The sequence below is a fragment of the Dromiciops gliroides genome, chromosome 3 (assembly GCF_019393635.1).
Source record: "Dromiciops gliroides isolate mDroGli1 chromosome 3, mDroGli1.pri, whole genome shotgun sequence".
In the NCBI taxonomy this organism is placed as follows: domain Eukaryota; kingdom Metazoa; phylum Chordata; class Mammalia; order Microbiotheria; family Microbiotheriidae; genus Dromiciops; species Dromiciops gliroides.
In genome coordinates this window covers 454,395,186-454,421,044 of record NC_057863.1, presented here as the reverse complement: position 1 = coordinate 454,421,044, position 25,859 = coordinate 454,395,186, and the positions used below count along the sequence as shown (strand labels likewise).

The window sequence follows — 25,859 nt, the reverse complement described above, 5'->3', positions numbered from 1 at the left end:
TCCTGCCTTCTTAATGTAGACTGATAGAATGTAAGCCTAAATAAAACCTTCCACTGGCAATTTTGGCTGCCATGACACACTTGTGACTTGTTTTTAATCTAACCCCATCCCCTCCAGAGTTTTTTTTTTTTTTAAGAGAAGCTGTTATTTAGCCTACCTCCCCCACCCTGTAACTTGTGCAAGGGAGGGTGTAGTGGGTGTCCAGGAAGGACTAGCACTTCTGATGTGAGGGCTTCGGGGCGGTATATCTACCTTTGGTGTCCGACTATCCCTCAGTTCTCATCTGTGGCTCCTATAAGCTATAGCATTTGTAGCAGTCACACCCCAGTAACTGGTGAGTTAGGGGCATCTCTACCCCAAGCATGTGAAGACTTTCCCTGGAAGAATGGGCAGATGAGAATAATTTGTTGCAACGGCCATGAAGCAGGTTCTGAGGAGCACTTAGAGCTTAGTCAGACATCAAAGATGCCAAGGTTATAACTGCATCTAAAGCTACTGCCAGTCATTCTGATTTTTGTGTTGCCACTGTACTTTAATGACTCAGGAAGAGAGAGTGAAGCTGACAATTTTGTGCAACTCTGCCCCACTTAAATCCAATTCATCCACAAGTCAAAGCATCACCTCGTGATGTCACTGGTCCTCTTTGAAAACAAAGGTTGAATAATAACATCATATGCAGGAACACAAGTATTTTATTTTACTGATCCTATTTATCCTTATTAAATTTAGTCTTATTCAAGATAAGGATAATTTAGTTTTATTCAAGTCAGGCTATCATTCTAACCTGTCTCCTTGTATCCTTGCTGTTATTGGTTTTTGTTTTTGTTTTTTTTCAGTTGTGTCCGACTCTATATATGGGGGTTTTTTTGGATAGATCCTGGAGTAGTTTGCCATGAAGAACTAAGACAAACAGGGTTTAGTGAATTGCTCAGGGTCACACAGCTATCTGTATCTGAGGTTAGATTTGAACTCAAGAAGATGAGTCTTCCTGATCCCAAGCCCAATGCTTTATCTACTATGCTACCTAGCTGCCCAAGGTCTATGTCCAATGTTAGTTCCAGATTATCTGCAAATCTGATAAGGATAACATCAAACTATTTATGCTTTCATTCAATTTATTGATAAAAATTTTGAAGAGCATGGGATCAAGGCATTTCTGATTCATTTTTTCCCTCCAAGTTGACATCAACATATTAATTAATGATTTTTCTTTGAGTCTGGTCAGTTAGTCAATGCACATTCAGTTCATTGCACTATTGGTATATAGATATCATATAATTTATAATCAAGCCAACTATAATTTTAGTCTAATCATAATAACTAATATTCCAGTCTAATTCTCTTTTAGTTATGAAGACCTGACTTTTGTATAGCTTTTAAGAGCTTTTTATCAATTATAAATAAATGATAAAACACAAATATGTAATTATCTGCTAAGACTGTCCCCCCATAAAATGCATTATTTTGTATAAGACACTATGCTATAATAGTTTTTAAAATGTCATTTCAAATGAATCAAAATTCATTTGATTTTAATCATCAAATGAATGAATTATTTATTAATAATGAATTGCAAATCTTAAAATATCACACAAATTAGTATTATAGGCAACTTTATAATTGCTATTTTCTTTATATCTAAAATTACCATGAATGGTTTAAGTTAAATAGCTTTAAAACCTTTCAAATGCCCCATAGTTTGTTTTAATAACTTAAATAAAATATAAATATTATTGATCAGAGAAAAGGAAGTTTGTTTCATTCCTTTAAAGCAGTGGAGTCAAACTCAAATAGAAAGAAAGGGGTACACTAAACTATAAATAAGGACCCCTGCAGGCCACATATTGACTTAGAAAACCACATATTAACACTATGTTGTAGTTTATTTTTAAAAATATCTCCCAATTAAATATTTAAAGATATTTCCCAATTAAAAATATTCCCCAGGGCAGCTAGGTGGCACAGTGGATAGAGCACTGGCCCTGGAGTCAGGAGGACCTGAGTTCAAATCTGGCCTCAGACACAACACTTACTAGCGGTATGACCCTGGGCAAGTCACTTAACCCCAATTGCCTCACCAAAACAAAATTAAAAATTAAATAAATAAATAATACCCAATTTCTCAATACTACCCAATTTCAATCTTGTTCAAGTCTCTTTTTTAAAGTATGATTTTTAAAAAATTTTTCAGAAAACCACGTATACCAACATTATTTCCCCTTTTTTTGATTGACTTAATTTCTTCTATACCTAATAAGATTGTTGTTACTCATTGTGTAAGATTAGACTCTGTGAAGGGTTCATAATATTAGATAGTACAATGTTACCTGAAACCAAAGAAGAATATGCAAAAGATGATTCCAATTCATCACTTTCAACAGTTAGGCCATTGTTTTCTTGCTCTTGTTGATCCGATAAAGAAATAAGTGTCTCTTCAATGACATGATCATCCTTTGGGGGTAATTTCTCAATTCCATTTTCCTTAATCTCTGGTTTTTGAGCAAAAATATTAAAATATAAATGATATTTAAAAACAAGTTACTTTTCAAAGACATCATATATTTTTATCTCTTTCTAACAGAAATATTTCAAGTAGCATTTTTTCTTTAAAATTAAAGTTTAGTTTAAAATGTTTATCTTTTACTCAATTTCTAAAAGCTAGCATCCTGTATTTTAACCTTATAAATATTTATCTTCCATAAAATCCTGCTCAAGTTTCTCTTTGTGTCATGGATGTGATTCTGGGCTTTGAAAGGCTCTGTCAGTGGACTGCATGTTCTGGCATCTGTTACTAAACTAGAAAGGTTTCAAGTAGGGTGATGGCAATAGCCTATTTCTGCTTTCCAGGACTAGCCTAGCTAAGTATAGTGAGGTTCATCATCATTGGGTGTGGTAAAACTTCATGACATTGTCTGAACCTAGCCCTGCCTGGCTCAGAAACCAGTCCTGTTTCTTTGAGACCAGATATATTTAATGAAAAACCCAGGACCTAGGTTATACTGTCTAGAAACACAATCAGATCTGAAGTTTGTTGCAAGTAATGTGAGGAGTTTCCTCTTGCTATATATCTTTTTTTTTTTTTAGTGAGGCAGTTGGGGTTAAGTGACTTGCCCAGGGTCACACAACTAGTAAATGTTAAGTGTCTGAGGCCAGATTTGAACTCAGGTACTCCTGACTCCAGGGCCAGTGCTCTATCCACTGCGCCACCTAGCTGCCCCTGCTATATATCTTAAGCAACTCATATGTTTTATCTGGAAACTGCCTTCATGCTGGCCAATCAGCTACTGTTTCCTTGCTCAGACCCTATTTATTGTCCCCCCAAAAGATGATCAAAGAGAATTGCCAGCCCATATGCTTGAGAATAATTTACATGTGCATTAAGGATATCCATGATGAAGATATGATAGCTATAGGATAAAGGCATGGGAATGAATAATCAGACTTTTTCACCTATTAATCTATAGCAGATTGCATCTTCCTATGATTCACTGAAAAGTATAGATAAAACAAACCCCAGTATTTATCATTTACTGTAAAAAAGAATTTGCTTCGAACCAGAAGAACATTGTACACAGTATCATCAACATTGAGTGTTGATCTACTGTGATGGACCATATTCTTCTCACCAATGCAATGGCACAGAAGAGTTCCAGGGAACTCGTGATAGAAGAGGATCTCCAAATCCAAGAAAAAAACAAAAAACTGCGGAGTATAGATGCTGAATGAACCATACTATTTCTTTTGTTTTTGATGCTGTTGTTTTTTTTTCTATTATGAGGTTTTTCATCATTGCTCTGATTTTTTCTCTTATAACATGACTAATGCAGAAATAGGATTAATGTTATTATGTGTATATATATATAACCTATATCAGATTACCTGCTGTCTAGGGGAGGGGGGAGGGGAGGGAGGGAGAAAAATCTGAAATTGTAAAGCTTGTATAAACAAAAGTTGAGAACTATCTTTACATGTAACGGAAAAAAATAAAATACTTTATTAATTAAAAAAAAGAATTTGCTTCAATAGAATAAAATGCTGTCTTAAAGTTGGTTTTCAATAAATCAAAAAACACTTACTAAGCACCTAATATGTGCTTAGTTAACCAGGGACTGTGGTAGGTGCTAGGGATAAGCAGACAAAAATTAAACAGTCATTCCTCCCAAGGAACTTATAACCTACCGGGGGAGATAGAATACAAAATAAATACAACAAATGAAAGGTTGTTAAATTAAAGATAAATACAAGGAAGGTAGGTGGGGGATGCTCACAATTGAGAGGGCTCAGAAAAGGTTTTTTGTAGGATATTGTGTTTGAGCTGAGCCTTGAAAGAGGAAAGGGATGCTTTTAGACAGGATGAGGAGGAAGTACATTTCAGTACATGCAGTCATTGAGGAGACAGAGTTTCATGTGTGAGGAACAAAAAAGACCAGTTTGGCTGGACCTTATTGAATAGGAAGGGATATATGTTTAATGAGGCCAGAAAGATAGGATGGAACCAGGTTATGATTTTTAAAACCAAGTAGCATGGTTTGTATTTTATGTGACAGGTAAAAGGGAACTACTAGAACTGATTGCTTATGGGAGAGATATGGCTGGATCTGTATTTAAAGAAAATCACTCTAGTAGCTCTATAAATAATGCACTAAAGTAAGGATTGACTTGAGACAGGGAGACCAATTTGGAGGCTACTGTAATAAATAGACCAGGAAAGAAGTGATGAGGACCTGAACTAACTTGATGGTTTTATGAATAGAAGGAAGGGACAGATTGCGAGATAACATGTATGTAGAAATGGCAAGATCTGGTAAGTAATTGGATGTACTGAGATTATGAACTTAGCAAAATGCAAGAATAGTGATGCCCTCAATAGAACCAAGGAAATTCAGGAGAGGTAGTTTTGTGTACAAAAGATAATGAATTTAGTTTGATGCTATCAGCACAATATCAATTGAAAATATGAGGATCAAAATGAGTTTGACATGTCTCCAAGGCATCCAGTTAGAAATGTCCAACCGGAGAGGCCGAGGCTGGCTAATTTTTTGAGCTCTGAGCTGGGAGCTGCAATAGCCTATATTAATTAGGCATCTGGGTTGCCTAAAGAGGGGCAAATAGTCCTAAGCTGGAAACAGAACAGGTCAAAGTTTCCATTCTAAGTGGTCTTGGCCTCAGAGTAGCCCTTGAATTTCCCATGTAGGTGAGATGGGAGACCTAGTCTTAAGTTCGGTGGGTTTTTATTGTTTTCTTTTGTTTTCTTTTAGTGAAATTCCAAAAGGCAATTAGTGATGTAGTACTGGAGTTTAGGAGAGAGAGAGAGTAGCAACTCTTATCTGTGAGTTACCTGAATAGAGAGGATAATTAAAAATATAGTAGCTGGGGGGCAGCTAGGTGGCACAGTGAATAAAGCAACAGCCCTGGATTCAGGAGGACCTGAGTTCAAGTCCAGCCACAGACAGCTGAGACTTACTAGCTGTGTGACCCTGGGCAAGTCACTTAACCCTGCCAAAAACAACAAAAACAACAACAAAAATAAAAACTACAGTAGCTGATGAGGTCATCAAGAGAAAGAATGTAAATAGAGAAGTGAAGAAGGCCCAGGACAGATTCTTGGGGTATACCCATTGTTAGTAGGGCAGGAAAATGAGAAGCCAGGAATGAAGATTGAGAAGAAGCAATTAGTCAGGTAGAAGATATGGCACAAAATTCCCAAGAGAAGATATGGGAAGAGGAGACAGTCAATAGTGTTGCAACTAATGCAGCAGGAGGGCAGGTAGGTGGCACAGTGGATAAAGCACTAGCCCTGGATTCAGGAGGACCTGAGTTCAAAGATGGCCTCAGACACTTGACACTTACTAGCTGTGTGACCCTGGGCAAGTCACTTAATCCTCATTGCCCCGCAAAAAAAAAGAAAGGAAGAAAGGAAGAAAGAAAGAAAGAAGAAAGAAAGAAAGAAAGAAAGAAAGAAAGAAAGAAAGAAAGAAAGAAAGAAAGAAAGAAAGAAAGAAAGAAAGAAAGAAAGAAAGAAAGAAAGAAAGAAGAAAAAAACCAAATGCAGAAGAGGTCAAGAAAATAAGAACTTAGAAGGGAACATCAGATCTGGCAAATGAGAGATCACTGGTACTTTAGAGAAAGCTATTTCAGTTTAGCAATCAGGTTGTAGTCAGACTGCAAAGATGTCTCTCATGACTATAACAAAATTATAAAATATTCCTTGAAATATTTAACAACTATTTTTTAAAAAAGCAAGATATGAATAGGTGCTCACCAGAGATTTTTGCCATTCTAATCAAGGATCTCAGAAGTTTAATCTAAATACCAGTGGGATTGCTTATAGATGGGGAGATCCTCTTATTTTCAGGTGATACTGTGCTGGTAGCATCAAGCTCCAGAAGACTGCAGAGCCTTCTAAATGGCCTCCATAATCACTCAAGAGAATTGGTCTAACTAACTTACAGGAAAATCCAAGTGGATAAAGAATACTTTTTGACCTGATTAGAACATGCATCTGAATAGACAATACAGAGAGCTGGTCCATCAATACAAAATTTTAAAGAAACTATACGTGGAAAATGTAATGGAAATAGAATAGAATACTAAGGAGATAGTTGTCTGGAATGCATTTAGAAAATTTTGGAATGCTTTAAATGACTCCAATCTTCTTTCAATGATGTATGTGTGAAGGTTATAAACTGTCACAAACTCCAAAGAATTAACGTTGTTGGTCATTCAAAGGATAATAGACAGACCTATGGTGGGCATGAGTTAGGCTGCAACATTTAACCAACAAAAAACTGTCCAAGAGAAAAACTGCAAAGGATATCATCAGGAAGATGTATAATGGAAAATGAGGTGCGCTGGTCATATAGCAAGATCCAGGCATTTTTACATAGAAAGCTTATGTGACCTAATAGTATCCATGCAAGTGATCTGAAGAAAGAGTTCCCAACATTTAAGGTTGTCCCTTTATGAAGGATTTAGGAAAGGAAATGAACAGGATGCAAGAAGTTTGTAATTTGATTGGGTTGCTACCTATACTATTGGAGGGAGGCTGTATATCAATGCATAGATTCATCAAAGTATATAAGTAACTGTATTTATATTTTTAAGACAGATGTCCTTCATTAATGCCTTAATTATGTTAAGAATACAGATTTGGAAAAAATAATACAGATTTGGTGGGCAGAGAGCAGCTCAAGATCATTGAAAGTCATTCTCAGTTTCTCCAATGTAATCCAGCTTGCTCTCATCCCCCTATTCAATCAAAGTCATTGTTCACTGTGGCACCAACTCAACACACTGCTCACATAATGCCATACCATAATTTAAGGACCAAATATTCTTTATCCAGTTAGCTTTTTTACTAGGCCAATTTCTCTTAATATAGCTCATTGAAAAGGGCCTCTAGTGTTCTAGGATAATTAACACATTGTCATCCATTGTGAGCAGGAGCATTCAAAGAGCCTTACCATATATAGTGAATTCCTTTTCCATGTGGACTTTGCAGAGGATATTCTTGTTGACACTGGAGAATACCTTTGGTAGACTCCAGGTTTTCCTGCCTCCTTTTATACGGATCATCTAAAGTTCTCTAAACAAAATTATTTCTGTGGCTGTACGTATCAAAGAATTTTGTATGATCATAATGTGAGTATATCAAACATCTAATTGTTGAAGAAGAGTACTTAAGGCTGACTTTTGACTGAGGCTGAGGCTCAGACTTGAGTGGAGACTAAGGCTAACTACCAACTCAATTTTTTTCCCTTTTTTTTGGTCATTAACAATCAATAAACACATCAAGCTGTTTTTTCTCTAACCCTTTTAGTCAGTGGTATGACTATGAAGGTATAGTCTGGTATAGTGAATTATCTACAGAAGCCTGCTTGTTCTCACCTAATTTATCAAGGATATTTTCAATCTATCAGAGGAGGTAGGAAGCAGTGGGATCAATGATACAAGTGGAGAGAATGGCCTTGAAGAGAAGGACCACTTCATCATCATCAGAGATTAGAGTAAAGAAGGTCAGAATGAGAAATGATATAATGAAGTTTTGATGAAGAATAGAGGGAATGATCTCCCTTTTTTTCAGTAAAGTATGAGTGAATGACATGGTGAATGATCGTTCTTTTCTCAGTAAAGTATGAGGTAAATTCTGCTGAAAGAGTAAAAGGAATGGAGTTTGGGGAAATTAGCCGGAAAAGAGAAGGTCTGGAACAGCTGCCAGTTATGAGATAATGGTAATGAGATAAAGAATCAATTAAGAGGGCAGCTAGGTGGCGCAATGGATAAAGCATCAGCCTTGGATTCAGGAGGACCTGAGTTCAAATCCAGCCTCAGACACTTGACACTTAATAGCTGTGTGACCCTGGGCAAGTCACTTAACCCTCATTGCCCCACAAAAACCAAAAACAAACGAGAAATCAATTAAGAATGAGTAAAAAATTGTCTTTAAGTAGTAATGGCAAAGTTGAGATTAGATAAACTTGTAGTGGACCCAGTCTGCAGGGTTTATGACTTCACTCAGCATCATTCAGCAGAAATGTAAGAAGCAGATAGTGGATGTAATCTAGGATGAGGGTTGAGAGAATTAAGGACAGTGTAATATAGAACTGATTAAATTAAAGGATAATATAGTATGAACTACAGGATAAAGATTGAGAAGGGGGAAAGTGAGGCTACAGCAGACAATAAATATTCTTCATCCACTTAAGGTTTTCAGTGTAGCTCATTAGGCAAACTCTTTTGAATGGTTGTGAATCTCAGTAAGGAGTCTGTCTAAGGTTCTTGGGCTTGATGCAATTATCAGTGTCATCTACAAACAGGTATATCAGGAAAAATTCTGCCATCTATGGGAATTTCCTCTTCAATTTTGACTCAGCCAAATATCCTACATGACATTGGAGAATACTTCTGGTAAGCAGATATGTGTCTTAGTTTCATGCCTAAATGGATATTGAAAATCAAAGTATTGTTGAATAAAATTATCTCTCTGACTTCATCTTTCAAGCTTGGAGAAGCTCTTTTTGGAAAAGAGCTTTAAAAAAGACATTTTCTTTACTAAGTAAAATATTTTTTCATGAGATAGGGACTGGACCAGTGGTTTTATTAATAAAGGGAACTTTTGAAACTCACTCAAGGTACAAGTGAATACCTTTTTTTTTTCAATTTATAGTGTTAGAGATATGCCTATCCCCAGAGCACTAAGAGGTTATGTGACTTGCATAGGGTCACACAACCAGTATATCTCAAGAGGTCTTGAACTTAGGTCTTCCAAGATCCAAGGTTGGCTCTCTATCTACTATGTCTTGGTTGCCACTTGCCTTTTAAAAATAAATTTTTAAAAAACACCACTATCTTATACATTCTGCATTTATCAGTCAATTGTGGACTTGTGAAGTAGTCTGCTGTATAATATCATTTATTAAAGCTTGCCTATTGTCTTCTTAATATCTTCATCTACAATATACTTTAAATGTTTGTACATCATTCTATCAGGGTTTTCTAGAGATGAAGAAGTAGGAATATGGGTGAGCAGTTATAAATGATCTCACAATGATCTTTTTTTAAAAGTAGTAATAGCAGGGGGCAGCTAGGTGGCACAGTGGACCAGCCCTGGATTCAGGAAGACCTGAGTTCAAATCCAGTCTCAGACACTTGACACTTACTAGCTGTGTGACCCTGGGCAAGTCATTTAACCCCTGTTGCCCCACACACAAAAAAAAAGAAATAGTAATAGCAGCTATGATTTTTTTCTAACTGCATATCTTTGCCTTTTGCTGGAGCATTGATCTGCCAATACTTTCAAATTTGTGCTTTCTTTACTGTAGATTTCTTTTTCTGTCTTCATCTTCTTCAAAAACATTTCCACTTATGATAAGATTATAGTATTTAGAGCTAGAAATTATCAAGATCAATTACCATATTTTATATATTTAATCTGGTTGTGCACTGGACCTGGAGGCAGGAAGACTTGAGACACTTTTAGAGGTCATTTCCCCAGGCCTTTAATTTACTATCACTTCATTCTCATAACCCCCAGGTTTAAGATTACTTCATGTGTAATGTCAGGCTTTCCTGACCATCTTAGTTCTTACTGTTATCTTTCTCTTCAAATAAAGTAATGCTTCTAATATAGTAAATTTATTCCAAATTTATAAGATTAAGAACCATCTCACAATTAATAAGTGGTGAAAGGATATGAAGAAACATTTTTCAGAGGAAGAAATTCATGCTATCAATAGACATATGAAAAAATGCTCTAAATCACTAGTAATTAAAGAAGTAAATTAAAACAACTCTGAAGTTCTATCTCACATTTATCAGATTGGAAAAGTTGTCCAAAAAAACTGACAAATGCTCTAGGAGCTATAGGAAAACAGGCACATTGTTGGTGGAATAGGGATCTTATCTAGTTATTCTGGAAAATTGTTTGTAACTGTGCCTTAAGAGCTATTAAAATGTGTATATCCGTTAACCCAGTTATACCACTACTAGGTCAAACAGAACAAACAAAAAGGAAAAGGATGCCTTTGTACAAAAATGTTTATAACAATTCTTGTGTGGCAAAGAACTGGAAATTGAGGTGATTTCCATCAATTGGGGAACTACTATTGTTCTGTAAAAAATAAGCAGGAGGAAGACTGGGAGAAGAGATGGGGGAGGAAGCAGGGAGGGGAAGGATGGAAAAGAGGAAGGGAGAGGGGCAAAGAAGGGGTAGGGGGAGGAGGAGAAAATGTAGCATTTCCCAACTCTGCTCAAATTGTCAATTTGTGTCCCCAGAAGGCTACTAAAGACACAGTTAATACAAAACATTCTCCTAAAACCTGGTTTACTCCTTCCCACAAATATACACAGCATCCATGGGAGGAGTAAACTTAAACTTAGACCATAATAATAGTGGGGCACTTGTGTAAGAAATATGTATGACAAAGGTTTCACTCACAGCAACTGCTCTGGAAGGCCTTATACAAAAACCTTTAATGTAGGAGTTATTTCCAAATCAATTTATTTGTGTTCACTCAAAATATCATCTACTTTTCCTCCTCTAAGGTAAACATTTTTAAAAAGAAAGAAAATGTTTTATATGGTATTATATTATATTTTATAATACATTATATTTAAAATATTTCATTTTGAATTATATTTATATTGCATTTTGGTTTTGTATAATAATAACTTGTTAACAATATCCTCCCCCACAATATCTTGCCCAAAGGTTATCTAGTCCAGTTTCTTCATTTAAAAGATGAAGCTCCAGCTGTGTGACCCTGGGCAAGTCACTTAACCCTCATTGCCCCACAAAAAAAAAAAAAAAGGAAAAAAAGATGAAGCTAAGACCTAAGGAGGTAAAGTGGTAATATCTAAAATTCTTCTATCCCTCAAAGACTACTATTCTAATTTCTTAGATGCTTGGCATTATGTAAACATAGATTTCATTAAGTATGCAATGTTTTGGTAAGGTACCAAAATTTGTTTTCATTTGACATCTATAGAAAAAAAAGAAATAACCTTCATTGTCTTCCAAGTGATCAATGCCTGTGAGGTCTTCAGCAAGTTGAAAATACTCAGTTTCACGAAGGATACTCAAAAATTTAGAAAACCAATCTTCTTTTTGCACTATTCTACTTAGTAGTTCCCTGACAGCACATTCATTTCCATGATTTTCACCAAGAAGAACAACCTAGTTCAAAAAGAAAAATAGAATTAAAGAATATAAAACTTCACAAATCCAAAATGATGTTAATAATTACCAGAAAAAAAAAGTTTACAGTTAGTCACAAGTATAAATAAAGGCTCAGATTAGGACAAAGAAACCAGGAATGTTCCTACCTAGCAAAGAGGCATCCTTCACCATGAAAAGCAATGGTTTCCAAACTTTATGGAGCAACACTCTCCCTTTTTAAATAAATGAATGAATGAATAAGCATAATAATAAGCATAATAAATAAAGTCATTGCTTCACTTATTTTTCTTAAAAAACTTAGAATAATATTTTCTTAGTTCATATTTTACTTAAAAATTAAGATGTATTAAAATGTCATACTACAAATGATTAGAGGTACAATAAGATATATAAAATACATAATTTCTGAAACCCACTTACTGTAATATTTCCAAAGATTTAGGGAAAAAGGGGACCTTTGAGGTCATCTAGTTCAACTCCCTCATTTTACAGTTAACTCAACTGAGGCTCAGTTGTCCAAGTCCAGGTGGGTAATAAGTGGCAGAGCCAGGTTTTGAACTTGGATTTCTCTTCTCCAAATCTAGCATGTTTTCCAATGCATCATGCTGCATCCCAAAGAGGACAGTAAAAACACAACAGTAATAGGAACCCTTTAATTCTTCCTCCACTGCCACTCAAATTCTTTAAATTTTATAGGTATTGGGGCTAGGGGTGAAGGAAAGACTATTATACCATTTGATTGAGCTCTCTGACACTCATTTAAAGTCTTATTATTTCAATAAATATGGTAATCCTTGCTAGTTTTATATAATGCTTTAAGGTTTGCAAAGTGTTTTACACATGCTATCTCATTTTATCCTGACAACGACCCTGGGAGGTAAGTGGTATTATCATCCCCATTTTACAGATGAGGAAACAGAGGAGGCTGAGAGATGTTATATAACTTGGCCCAGGGTCACACAGCTTTGAAGTCTCTGAGACAGAATTCAGGTCTTCCTGATTCCAAGAGCAGCCCTCTATCCACTACATTACCTACAAGCTTAAAATATTCCCTTAAACAATACATAAAAGATGACTTGTTTTTTCTACCATTTATCATTTTCTAGTTTGACTTTCTAAAAATCTATTTCCTATATTACCAACTCTCAGAACCTTCCTATTTAAATTCCTTCTTCCCTTATATTTGTCACATTACTATTTGCTGATTTAAGAGAGAATTGACAAAGATGTTAAATATGACTAGATTGTATACCTTCTTTTAACCCAAGACATCCCCATATTTCATTTATACTACCCTTTAATCAGTTTTCAATCCCTCTCAGAGCTCATACACAAGCTGATAAGACAATATTTCTCTAGTAAGAATGAATAAATATAATGAATATTTTATTAAAAAATCAAGATCCATTATACCTACTACTTTTCATTCTACTATTAATGTGCTAATTTGATTTAAAAAAGCAATAACAATTGTGATTCTTTTGTCTTCCCTGAAGTCATGAGCCTCAGAATATTATTATTCCCTGGAGATTTTGTTTTGTTTTAATATTCATTTGAAACTCTTCATCACATTTGTATAACTTGGGCAGCCTGGTCAATATTCTGGTAAATAAATCTCCCACTTTGGGTTTTTTGGGGGGGGCAATGGGGGTTAAGTGACTTGCCCAGGGTCACACAGCCAGTAAGTGTCAAGTGTCTGAGGCCGGATTTGAACTCAGGAACTCCTGAACCCAGGGCTGGTGCTTTATCCACTGCGCCACCTAGCCGCCCCCTCTCTCTTTGGGTTTTGACAAATGTATCAAATCCCTGGGAAGCAATAGTTTTACCTAATTATCCATTGCAAAAGAGCCTAAAGAAATCCAATTTTCATATATACATATATATGTATATGCATGTATGTGTGTATACTTGTAATATATACGCATACACATATGTATGTATAATTTGCCACTAAACTCCTGAAAAGTAATTGAAACCTGAAGATATAATAGTTAAAAAAGAAAAAAAAAACACCCAAAAAACAAAAAAAGATTAAAAGTGGTAAAAGCAGGCAGTCTTCAAAGGAAAATTTCTAGCAAGCTACCAGCAACTATAACAAAGAATGCTCCAAACCACTATTTGTAAGATAAATGCAAATTAAAATAAACTCTGTGGTTTTGCCTCACAACTAGCAAATTGTGAAAAAATGACAAAAGATGAAAATTATCAGTGCTGGAGCTTGGTTTTATGAAAAAGAAACAAACAAGAAACAACAACCACCAACTTTCATATGGTGGTCAACCTTTTGGTGATGTTTTTCTATATTTAGCTAGGTTGGTCCTCAAACAATAAGCACTCAGTCCTTCACAGGATCTATACAAAGCTGATTGACAAGGCCTTGCATTAATGCCCCATGCTAACATGAATCCAAGAATCCAGCATCACTCCCATACCACGTTAAGGTCTTGGAGTAAGGGTTCTATGAAGGAGGCGTGTCAAATGCCAATTAACTTTAAAGCCTTAGTACTTATCAGGATCAAAGTTAAGGAAAAAGTTAAGGAAGCTTATTTAGCCACAACTGAGAAAGAATGTTCAACAAGGTTACAACATGGATTCAACTGGGCACAGCCTCCCTTGTCTCTATGTTGGCCATCTTGACACTCCAGATTATTCTCTTAAAGTTTTTGTAGAGATGGTTTGATGGTTATTAATATCTGGATCACCTTTTTTCAGTAGTGATAACATCTGTGATTGTTTTAAAAATTCCTTCCTCACTTCTTTTGTCTGGCTTGGGAACTGATCATTCCTCAATGCCCTTATAAAATTGTATCCCTTCCAGCATGCATCTTCTTTGTGCATACTTGGTTTTGTCCTCTTCCACATGGGTTTTCTTTGTGCCATTTTTGTTTCTTCATGTAGCACACTGGGCACGGGACTGTGATGTTATAGAACAAATGTAGAGGCTCTATAGTTACTGAGGGAGAAAACTGTTATAGAAACTTTCACACATCGTCAACAGTTTTTGTTACTTTGTTGTCCTTCCAGTTTCATCCTTTAATGGGTAGAGCTTAATTAGGTCCTTTGCCAAACTTTCTATAAACTTGAAACATTTAAAGGATCAGAGTGTCACAGAGCTAGATCAAGAAAAGAGCTTGGAAGCCATCTTGTAGTCTCTTTTTACCAATAAGGAAAGTGAGGCCCAATTAATTATAGATACATGTAATGTTTTCAAAAGCATTTTTTTTTTTGCAGGGCAATAGGGGTTAAGTGACTTACTGGTCAATGGTCTCGGGGGCAGCTAGGTGGTGCAGTGGATAAAGCACTGGCCCTGGATTCAGGAGGATCTGAGTTCAAATCTGACCTCAGACACTTGACACTTACTAGCTGTGTGACCCTGGGCAAGTCACTTAACCTTCATTGCCCTACCAAAAAAAAAAAAAAGATCTAGTTACTCAAATCAATGGTCTCATTATATACAGATAGCTGATCTAGAAATGACTCCCACATTAGTGAGCACTCATTTCCTCTGTACTAAAATATAATCAGCTTCAAATATGGTAGTCATATCACTGCTTGCCTTCCTACACTCTTGTTGAAGGAGGTATTCTTTATATTTAAATGTGATGTTTCTGTGTTGTCTCCACATTTTTGGCCACTTTCATTTGTTAATCTTGAGCCATATTTCCAAACATATTTTTTACCATACTCCCTCATGCCCACCTTTGCTTTGAAGTCATAGAGTAGCAAAGTTAATTTAATTTGGAGAAATTTATAGAGTTCTTTGTATAATTGTTCTCCCTCCTTTCCATACTCTGCAAAAGGTGTTGGCACATGACCTACAATTAGTCTTTTTACAAGGGTTCTCAGTAGAGTGACAATACCAGATGACCAAATATCCCATAAAATAATGTTTCTTGCTGCCTTTGGACATACTCTACCATTTCCTTTATTTAACTCTGCAAGAAGAATCTGTAAGCCATCCTTCTGTTTGGCTACTGCTTCTTTATCTTTCCTGGTCTGATTATGAATAAGCATTTCAATATTGGAAGGATTACAGATTTAGAGCTAAAATGGACCTTGTATATCAATATCCTTTATTTTATAGATGAGAAAAACAAAATTACCAAGAAAAGTTTATGAGTTGCCTCACATGAGTTGTAGCAAACCTGAGATGAGGACCTAGATCTCTTCAATTTAAGTCCAACGCTCTTTCTACTACCCCATAGCTGCTCACTCTCAACTCATTTGTAACTGGAAAAGGATATGACATCTGGGTTACCAATAATTGAGCTCATGTTTTTAGGTAGTATAAAAACTGTGGTTTCTTAACACCATTATGCCATTGTTATTGAAGAAAGAATGAGGACTAACAGGAGTTGAGACAATTTCTTTTCATAGATTGCTATGGCTAAGTCATTTATCATCTAATAGCCAGCTTACTAGTGATCAGGCTCTCCATGTGTAGCTAGGATGGCCCTCCAAAAGTAGACTCAATCTGTCATTGCGAATGTACTCACAGCCGCTTTTGCCACATGGTAGAATTTACCAGAGCTGAATTTTGCCAGCATTGATCTCAAAACCCAGGGTTATCTTTATACCATAATGAGATCCTGAAGCAGGACTTTTGTGGATACACTACATTTTAACTTAAGATATAAAATATATTATATAAAATATAAAAATATATCAGATATAAAAAAACATGCACCTTTCACAACAAAGTAAACTTGGGATTTTATATGTCGAAGTGAGGCGTGCTGGCAAATTAGTTCAACAGTTTATCCATTATTATCTTTTTAAGCCAGAGTTATGTCTTTCTTCATGAATCATTCAGAAAGATACATATAGTCTGTAAAGATTCAAAATTCAACACAAGTGTTTTATCTAAATTTTAAGCCAGTTGAAAAGTATCTGCATCTTAATCTTTTAAATATGGTACATGGTCTAAAAAACCTGCTTCTAGTAAGAAATTTAAAATTCACTGATACTTCCACAGGCTAATATGCAGTTTTTTAGATGTATACTATCCCTGACAATGTCAACCACACTCTTCAGTGGAACTAAAAATATATTATAATGGGCAAAGTTATTTGTCTCAGAAATATTCCAAAGACTCACAAGGAAACATCTTCCTCAGAGAGCTTGAAAGATACAGCTCTTCATTAGTTATGGCTCCTGTCTTTGGAAATGTTTATTTGGGAGAGGTTATGGGTTGTGAGTCACTCTGGCCTTGAGTGTCATCTATACACAAATGCCACCTAACTCTATATCGCCTTTGTGTCAGTCCCCTTGCGTTATTCCCAGCTGTCCTAGGGCTTGCCAGGAATCAGATCTTGGATGAAATCTCACTGGCAGAAATTCAACCCAGGCAAGACAAAAGTGATGCTGATAGGCAGAAGTATTTAGAGTAAATAATGAGAAGTGCCACTTCACTGGCAATTGGAAGAGTATACCCAGCAAATATAAACAACTTTGTGGTGTTACTGGACTCTGTTGCTTCTGGACTCCCTAACAGTACCGTGGCTGGAAATGCCATCTTCCATCTCCAGCTGGCTTGAAGGCTGTGTACTTTCTTCCAAAATAAGATTCTGCCACAGTGATGTACACATTTGTCATATCCAGCTGGACTACTGTAATGTGATCTTTCTGGTTCTCAATACACAAAACAACTTGGAGATTACAGAGGAGTAAAATTAAATAATTCAGTTAAACTGGGCCATCAAATCTATATGTTGGCTTCAATCTTTGCCAAGACTATAAAAAGTTGATTGAATAGGATCCATAAGATGACCAAACTGAATTGACTGTTACGATGATTAATGCATTTCCTGTAACTCAATGGCAGTGATGGTCCTAAAAATTAATTTGTTCAAAAAATTGTTGAATTGGTGATATCTTCAAGATATGACCTCTGACTTTGGTCATAGAACACATTGTTTAACATGCATTCAGAACAAGATTTTGACTCATATGATTAAGTTTTAAAAGGTTCTTGTTCAGCATTTATTCTGATATTAAGCTCTTAGGGTAGTTTACCAGGACATGAGCAAAGAAAAATTGTTATGGGATCTAGAGAACTCATATGATTCCCTAAGCTAGCAAAATATCTACTGAGAGTAAAGGTTTTTAATTTTTTGGGTGGAGTGTTGGCAGTCTGATGAAATCTACAGGCCCCTTTCTTGGAATAATGCTTTTAAATGAACAAAATAAAATTCATAGGTTCATAGATCAAGATTCTAGATCTTTAACTATAGATTTCACAGATCCTAGATAAAGAAGGAAGAGATTTCATTCTTATTGTGCTTTTTACCCAAAAGGTTTGGAAGTTACAATTAAGGTTACTCAACTCCTATAGGTCTTCATCCAAACATCATTGTCCACTCCCATTCATTTTTCATTCCTATGCCCCCAAAATTCTCCTACCCCAAAGTTTCAACCAAACACCACCCAGGCTTTCCTCTATGCCCTCCAGAATGCCTGTATCAAAAGTAACAAACTCCCTTTATTTTAAATCTTTTCACCTCTTATTCCTTCTGTCTACTAGCTATTACTATTATTAAACCTGGCTCCCTCCTGAAGACAAAGCCTACTTGGTCACCCTTTCAAACTAGCTGCACTTTCATTCATTCTCCTTGGCTTACTGGTCAAGAAAGGAAAGTTGTAATACTCCTTACTCCCCATTGCCACTTCAAGGTTCTCCTTCTACCTCCATTACTTATTAACGTCTCTTCCTTTGAGGTTCATGCTGTTTGTATTTATTGTTGTTGTTTGTCCTTCATTTTTTGAAAAGGACCAATGACATTGCAAGGGTGATGTCTTGATTTGAGCATGAATTAGATTTAAGTGAGGCAGAGTCACACAGAGTTGTCAGTCTCACTCTCTCTTCCAGTCATGAAGGTCCAGTGGCAAGATAAAAGTCAAGACAACTGGCAATACCCAGGGATGCAATGGATGACCTTGGTGTCTACAATATCTGACCAAATTCAGAGTGTTCCGCAGTGCCCGCTTCAACTGCCTTCATGCCCACTGGAACAAGTTGTTCTCATCCAGTCATTCCACAGTGGGGAACATCTTCACGTGCTTGGAGTAGACATCTCCCTAACTCATTGATGTATTTTAGACCTGTCAGTTACCCTCAACCTAGTCTAACCCATCTGCTGAGCAGTTTTACTGGGTTGTAGCTACTGCATGCTATAGCTTCTTGGAGCCACAGGTGAGAGTTGGATGGGAGGTATACACCAAAAGTGGATGAGCAGCTTTAAAAAGGGCTTGGCAAGCCCTCACACCAGAGGTGCTAGTCCTCCCTTAATACCTGCTACACTTTTATTTACTACCCACTCAAAATGGTGGTAACTATTGTCTGTAGACTCCCAGGTCACTCCCCTTCCTTTCTCAATGAGTTCAGTATTCACAATTGAGTTCACAATTCACAATTCACAGTTCACAATTTTTCTCTTCTTCCCCTACTCTCATGCTAGGAGATTTCAATCACCCTAACTCAGTTCTTCCACCTTCTCATTTCCCATGAACTACTCCACCCCACCTCAGCCACGAGGATGGTCATACTGTTGATCTTCACATCATCTACAAATGTACCACCTTTATGTTCAAAAATTCCCAAATCCTCTTATCCAACTATAATTTACTGGCTTTTGATCTCTCCTTCTGTCTTCCCTTATAAAACCATACTCCTCTTTTATACCATGATCTCTAATTTCTTCAACACTCAGTTTTCTCCTAGGTCATCTACCCTGCACTAACCAGTCTCTTCTCTTTTCCCTATATTGATGCCTTGATCAACTAATTCAATTCTATACTATCCTCCTCTTTTGAGTTCCTAGTTCTCCTTATGAAAATGCTGATTATGCTGGGCCAGGTCTCAGCTCTGGACTCCCACCAATACTTCTCTTTGACCTCTCTGCTGCCTTTAACATTGTTGATCACTCTCTCCTCCCTGATACTCTCTTCTCAATAGTTTTTTAGGACACCATTCTCTCTTGGTTCTCATCCTACCTATTTGGCCACTCCTTCTTTGTCTCCTTTGCTGGATCATCTTCCAGGTTATGCCTTCTAAACTTATGTACCCCTTGGAGTTTGGTCTTTGGTCCCCTTCTCTTCTCCCTCTATCCTACTTCATTTAGTGATCTCATTAGCTCCTATAGATTTAATTACCATCTCAATGCTGATGCTTCTCAAATCTTTCCTGGAACTCTCTGCTGACCTCCAGTCTCACATCTCCAACTACCTTTCAGACATCTCAAACTGGATGTCCAATGGACATCTTAAACTCAATATATTCAAAAAAGAACTCAATATTCCCCCAAAAAACACTGGTGCCCCCCCTTTCTCTATTACTATAGAAGAGACAATAGCACTAGTCCCTCAGGCTCCCTGGCTTCCAGTACCTTAGTCATCCTGGACTCCTTATTTTCTCTTACTTCCCCATAAGCAATTTGTTACTATACATCATCGATTTCACCTTTGAAATTTCTCTGATATATGTCCCCTTCTCTCATATGATACTATCATCACCCGTTATCATATCATGACTTGATTATAGAAATAGCTAGGGTCTGCCTGACTCAAGTCTTTCCCCAGTCTAGTCCATCCTTCACTTGGCTGTCAAACTAATCTTCCTAAAGCACAGGTTTGGCTTTATCATCCCCCTACTCAGTATACTCCCATGACTCCCTATCACCTCCAGAATAAAATAAGAAATCTTCAGTTTGACTTTTAAAGTTTTTTATAACTTGGTCTCTTCTGGTCTTTTCAGGTTTTTTTTTTTTATATTTTAGTTCCCTCCACATAATCTGTGATCTAGTGACATTGGCCTCTTTTTCCTCACGCAAATGACTCCAGGCATTTCCACTGGCAATCCCCCATGCCTGGAATACTCCCTCTTCATTGGCTTCAAGTTTCAGCTAAAATCCCACCTTCTATAGGAGAACTTTCCTGATTTCCCCTTAATTCTAGTGCCTTCCCTCTGTTGATTTCTTACAATTTATCCTGTATATACTTGTTTATACATAGTTGTTTGCATGTTGTCTCCCCCATTACATTGTGAGCTCCTTAAGAACAGCGACTCCCTTTTGCTTTTCTTTGTATACCTAGCATTTAGCACAGTATTTGACACAGTAAAAAATTAGAATAAACAAAAGTTGAGAACTATCTTTACATGTAACGGAAAAAATAAAATACCTCATACATTAAAAAAAAATTAGAAATGATGCCTATCAAGTGGGGAATGACTAAACTGTGTTACATAAACATAATGGAATATTACTATGATGTAAGAAATGATGAATGTGATGAATATAGAGAACCATGGAAAGATTTACATGAACATGATACAAAGTAAAGTAAGCAAAGCCATGAAAATATATATAATGACTACAAGGTAAATGAACAGAACCACAAAATAACTGGAAATGAATGTTGTAAAATTACAAAGAACAAGTTTGGTTCCAAAGAAGTAATATATAAAGCTATCTCCTTTCACTCCTCTGCAAAAAAAGGGGGAGAGAGGTCTACAGGTATGGAATATTGAATATACTGTCAAGTTTTTTAAAAATTCCATTGATAATATTTGCTGATTTTTAAAAATACTTTCCCCAATTACATGAAAAAACAATTTTAAACATTTGGTGTTTTTTTTTTAAATTTTGAGTTCTAAATTCTCTCTCTCCCTCCTTTTTCTCTTTCCTTTGAGGGTAAGCAATTTGATATAGTTATACATATGCAATTATACCAAACATTTTTCATATTAGTCTTGCTGTGAAAGAAAACACAGACTTGAAAAAATCCAGTAACATGCAATAAAAATGAAAAATAGTATGCTTTTATCTGCATTCAGACTCCATCAGTTCTTTCTCTGGAAGTGTATAGCATTTTTCATCAAGAGTCCTTTGGAATTGTCTGGGACCAGTGTATTGTTGAAAATAGCTAAGTCATTCATAGTTGATCATCAATTGCTGTTACTATGTACAATGTTCTCCTGGTTCTCCTTGCTTCATTTTACATCAGTTCATGTAAATCTTTCCAAGTTTTTCTAAAATCATCCTGCTTGTCATTTATTTATTATAGCACAACAGTATTTATTCCATTACAATCATATACAAGAACTTGTTCAGTCATTTCCCAATTGACATTATCTTTCTTTCTTTTTTAACGGTTATATAACCTGAAGGGAAAGGAATGGGCAAGATACAGGAGTAAATTTAAGTGACATAAAAATAAGATATAAATTTTAAAATAATGTATAAAATTATATTGTTTCCATTCTGAAACCAAAGAAAGAAATCAGCAGGGCTCTTACCCAAGAGAATGTCAGAGGGGTGCTGCATGTTTGACCTGTTACAAGGCACACTGATTCTTGCAATATGGGAACCTCTCCCTTCCAGTTTTTAAAATACCAAACATAATTAATACTATATGAGTTTTTCATGATGTTTTTGTTTTTTTTTTTTTGCAGGGCAATGGGGGTTAAGTGCCCAGGGTCACACAACTAGTAAGTGTCAAGTGTCTGAGGTCGGATTTGAACTCAGGTACTCCTGACTCCAGGGCCGGTGCTCTAGGTGCTCTATCCACTGCGCCATCTAGCTGCCCCGAGTTTTTCATGATGAAATCAGAGTTTAAATGGGTTTGGATAGGGATCATAGAGACCATAAAGCCCAGACTACAGCTATACAATAATTCCCTTACACACTTGAAAGCAAAATGTCCCCACTCTTAAAAACAGTCTGTCAGGGCAGCTAGGTGGCACTGTGGATAAAGCACCGGCCCTGGATTCAGGAGGACCTGAGTTCAAATCCAGTTCAGACACTTGACACTTACTAGCTGTGTGACCCTGGGCAAGTCATTTAACCCTCATTGCCCCGCAAGAAAAAAAACCCCAACCAAACAAACAAAAAACAACAACAACAACAAAAACCCAAACAAACAAAAATAGTCTGTGTTTAACAGTTTCCAAAAAGTGCTTTACTAGAGGTACGTATGTGTATAAATATGTGTATATAATAAAGAATACACACACATATGTCTAATCAATACTATGTGGCAGGAGGGGAGAGAGGTTGGGAAGAAGTAAGAGAACAGCCCTCTCATGTCAGGTTTTCTGAGTTGTAGATCGAGAACTGGAAGACACCTGAGAAGCTATCTCGGCCAAATCCCTCCTTTTACAGAGGATAAAACTGAGGCCCAGAGAGATTAGGTGATTTGCCCAAGGCCATAAAGATAGACAGAATTTGAACCCAGGTCCTCCAACTCTAGAATTTCTCTTTTCATCCTACCAAGCTAGCTATCATCTTGTCAAAGAATAACTTGGTCAAATGTACCCCCCAAAATACTTGGACTAGAATACATACATGTGAGCACACATACGTACAACACAGGCATTTGCATTTGTAAGAACTGCACACCAAAGGGGGACAAGGACTCTATCTGAAGAGGCACCTACCCGATTTCTGTCTTCCTTTGTTAGCAGAGCCTTCTCCAAGCATCTGTCCACAACATCAGTAGCTAGAAGCTTGTCGACCAGGGTGGGTTGCAAAATGTCCAGCAGTTGGACGCACTGATCATAACAGGACTCCAAAGATGGCGAGGGCAAGTCAGCGAGGTCTGGACTCACATAGCGAGCAGCTAAGGAGCAGCCCCCATTCTTAAGTCCTGTGAGAAACTCCTCAGTCCAGCCAGGCCCCCAGGTCCCTTTCTCCAAGGTGCTCAAGAGTAACTCTGCGGCTGCCGCGTTCCCCTCGGTAACAGCAGTGCGCTGTATACGTTCTTTCTCAACTCTCCCCAGGAAAGTCAGGTAGTCCAGCACAGGTTCCACCTGGATGTATTGCTTCAGCCTGGGCCTGAAGCACAAGATCAGATTAAGGAAATTCTTCTCCGGGGAATACTCACTCGACATCTTTCACAGGTAGATGGGGAAGGGACTGCAGTCACCCTGGAGCTGCAGTCCTTCAGCGCGCTCGCCTCTGCGCGTTCCTCCTGTCCTCTTAGAGCCACTGGTTCTTTCTGTCTCCAAGGTGATTGCAGGGCTCAAGAAGCTCCCAGCTCTGCCTGCCTACCGGGCGCTGACCTTCCAAGGACTTGGCGCAGATGGACAACTAACCCGGGTACTCTGTGGGATCGGACCCAGTCCTGGCCACCAGTCGCAGTGGTCAGTGCAGTGACACTATCCTGTCCCCTCTCTGCACTCCCACAGCCCACGTTTCTGCTGTTTCAGTCGCCAGGCTTGAGACTGGCTCCCAAAGAGGAAGTCGGTTTTTAAAGTTTGGATGGGGCAGTTTCTGTTTCGATTCCTGGCTTTGGCAGTTTGCATCTGTAAAGGGCAAGGGGTGGAGTCGGGCTGGTTGTTAGGGGAGGAGTTCTCGCTGGTGTTCAGAGGCAAAAATAAACTACATCTTCATTTTGTAAGTCAACAAAGAAGCTCTGGATCGCAGGAAAGGCAAACTAACCAGTGTCCACGAAGTGCCTTGTCCGTCCCCAAATCTGCAGACCCAATGTGTACGCCCCAGCCTCCACTCCAAGGACTAACTGGTTACTTTCAGACCTTATTTTTTTCCCTCTGTAAAACTCAGGAGTTGGACTAAATGATCTCCAACGGCCCTTTCAGCTCCACTATTCTGTGTTTGAAGTCCAAGTCTGAATCATTGCAGAAAGAGAAAGACAGAGACAGAGACAGAGGCAGAGACAGACAGACAGAGAAACAGAGACAAAGAAACAGAGACAGACAGACAGACAGAGACAGAGACAGACAGAGAGACAGGCAGAGAGACAGAGACAGACACAGAGACAGAGAGACAGAGACAGGCAGAGACAGAGAGACAGAGAAACAGAGACAGAGAGACAAAGACAGAGAGACAGAGACAGAGAGACAGAGAAACAGAGACAGACAGAGAAACAGAGAGACAGAGAAACAGAGACAGAGAGACAGAGACAAAGACAGAGAGACAGAGACAGAGAGACAAAGACAGAGACAGAGACACACAGAGAGTATAATGGCAAGTGGCCCAGACTTGGAGTAGTGTGGTCATGAGCTAGTTATTTAAGCTGTGCCTCCAGGCAGCTCTGTAAGGTGTGTATGTGAGAGAGAGAGAGAGAGAGAGAGAGAGAGAGAGAGAGAGAGAGAGAGAGAGAGAGAGAGAGAGAGAGAGAGAGAGAGGAGAGAAAAAAGAAAAAAGAGGGAGAAAAAAAGGGGGAGGGGTTCAAGAGAGGGAGAGAAAGATAGACAGTGTTTGGGCAATTCATATATTAGGAAGTTCCATTCTCATGTGAAGGAAAATCAGACAGGAAGTTGTTACCTATATATTAATCAAACATATGAAAGAAAGCAACAAGAGGGATCATAATGAAGCACTAACCAAATACAAGTTTGCAATAAAACATTGGCATAGAAAGGAATTTTATTATTAGCTCCTTTGGGTAAAAGAGTATGTCATATTCCTTTACTTCTACTCTTTCAGTACCTACCTCAGTTGGTCTGCCATAGGGAATGATCAAAAAAATGCTCATTGATTGCTTGACACTGGGATGTATAAATGGAAGAGGAATATACCAATTACAAGACAAATTTACCAAGTATGTACTATGAGACTAGCACAGTGGTAGAGTTAATAAAGATATGAGAATTACTAGATATCATAATAGCTGACTTTGTATGTTGAAAGGCAGTATGCTACAGTGAAGAGTGATCTAGATTTGAAGTTAGGAAGACCTGGGTTCAAAAATCTACCTCTAACACATTAACTCTGTGGCTATGGACAGATTTTTTAAATTCTCCAAGCCCCAGTTTCCTCAAGGGTAAAATGGTGATAATTTCAGTAGTACCTACTTCACAGAATTGTGAAACTCATATGAGAAAATGTTTATAAAGCGCTTTGCAAAACTAAAAAGGGGAGACTTACAGCACTAAAAGATTTTCTCATAAGAATTGAAATTTGAAGTCTTCGTGGAATCCAAATCACTTTCAACATATTAGAAAATGAGCTTTCTGCCAGTCTTGTGGGATGGGTACTACAGATTTGATTATCCCCGTTTTACAGATGAGGAAACTGAGACTCAGAGAGGTTAAATGACTTGCCCGTGGTCATGCAGTTACTAAATGTCAGAAAGATTTCAAACCTAGATTTTTTTTTATTATTATTATGCCTTAATCTCTAAAAATATGATCCCTGTTCAAGGAGGAGTTTATAATCTAACT

General features: G+C 37.3%; 1 protein-coding gene across 1 annotated transcript in view; it reads right to left on the bottom strand.

The window, feature by feature from the left end:
- Window positions 1-23,867, bottom strand: part of IFIH1 (interferon induced with helicase C domain 1) — a 95,146-nt gene extending 71,279 nt beyond the window's left edge. Inside the window, exons 1-3 of the mRNA XM_043998878.1 lie at window positions 23,112-23,867; window positions 11,503-11,674; window positions 2,328-2,489 (exon numbers count right to left, since the gene is read on the bottom strand). Of these exons, the coding sequence (XP_043854813.1) occupies window positions 2,328-2,489; window positions 11,503-11,674; window positions 23,112-23,564 (787 nt within the window). The 5' untranslated portion in view covers window positions 23,565-23,867. The remainder of the gene's footprint in view (window positions 1-2,327; window positions 2,490-11,502; window positions 11,675-23,111) is intronic.
- Window positions 23,868-25,859: the final 1,992 nt, after the last annotated feature.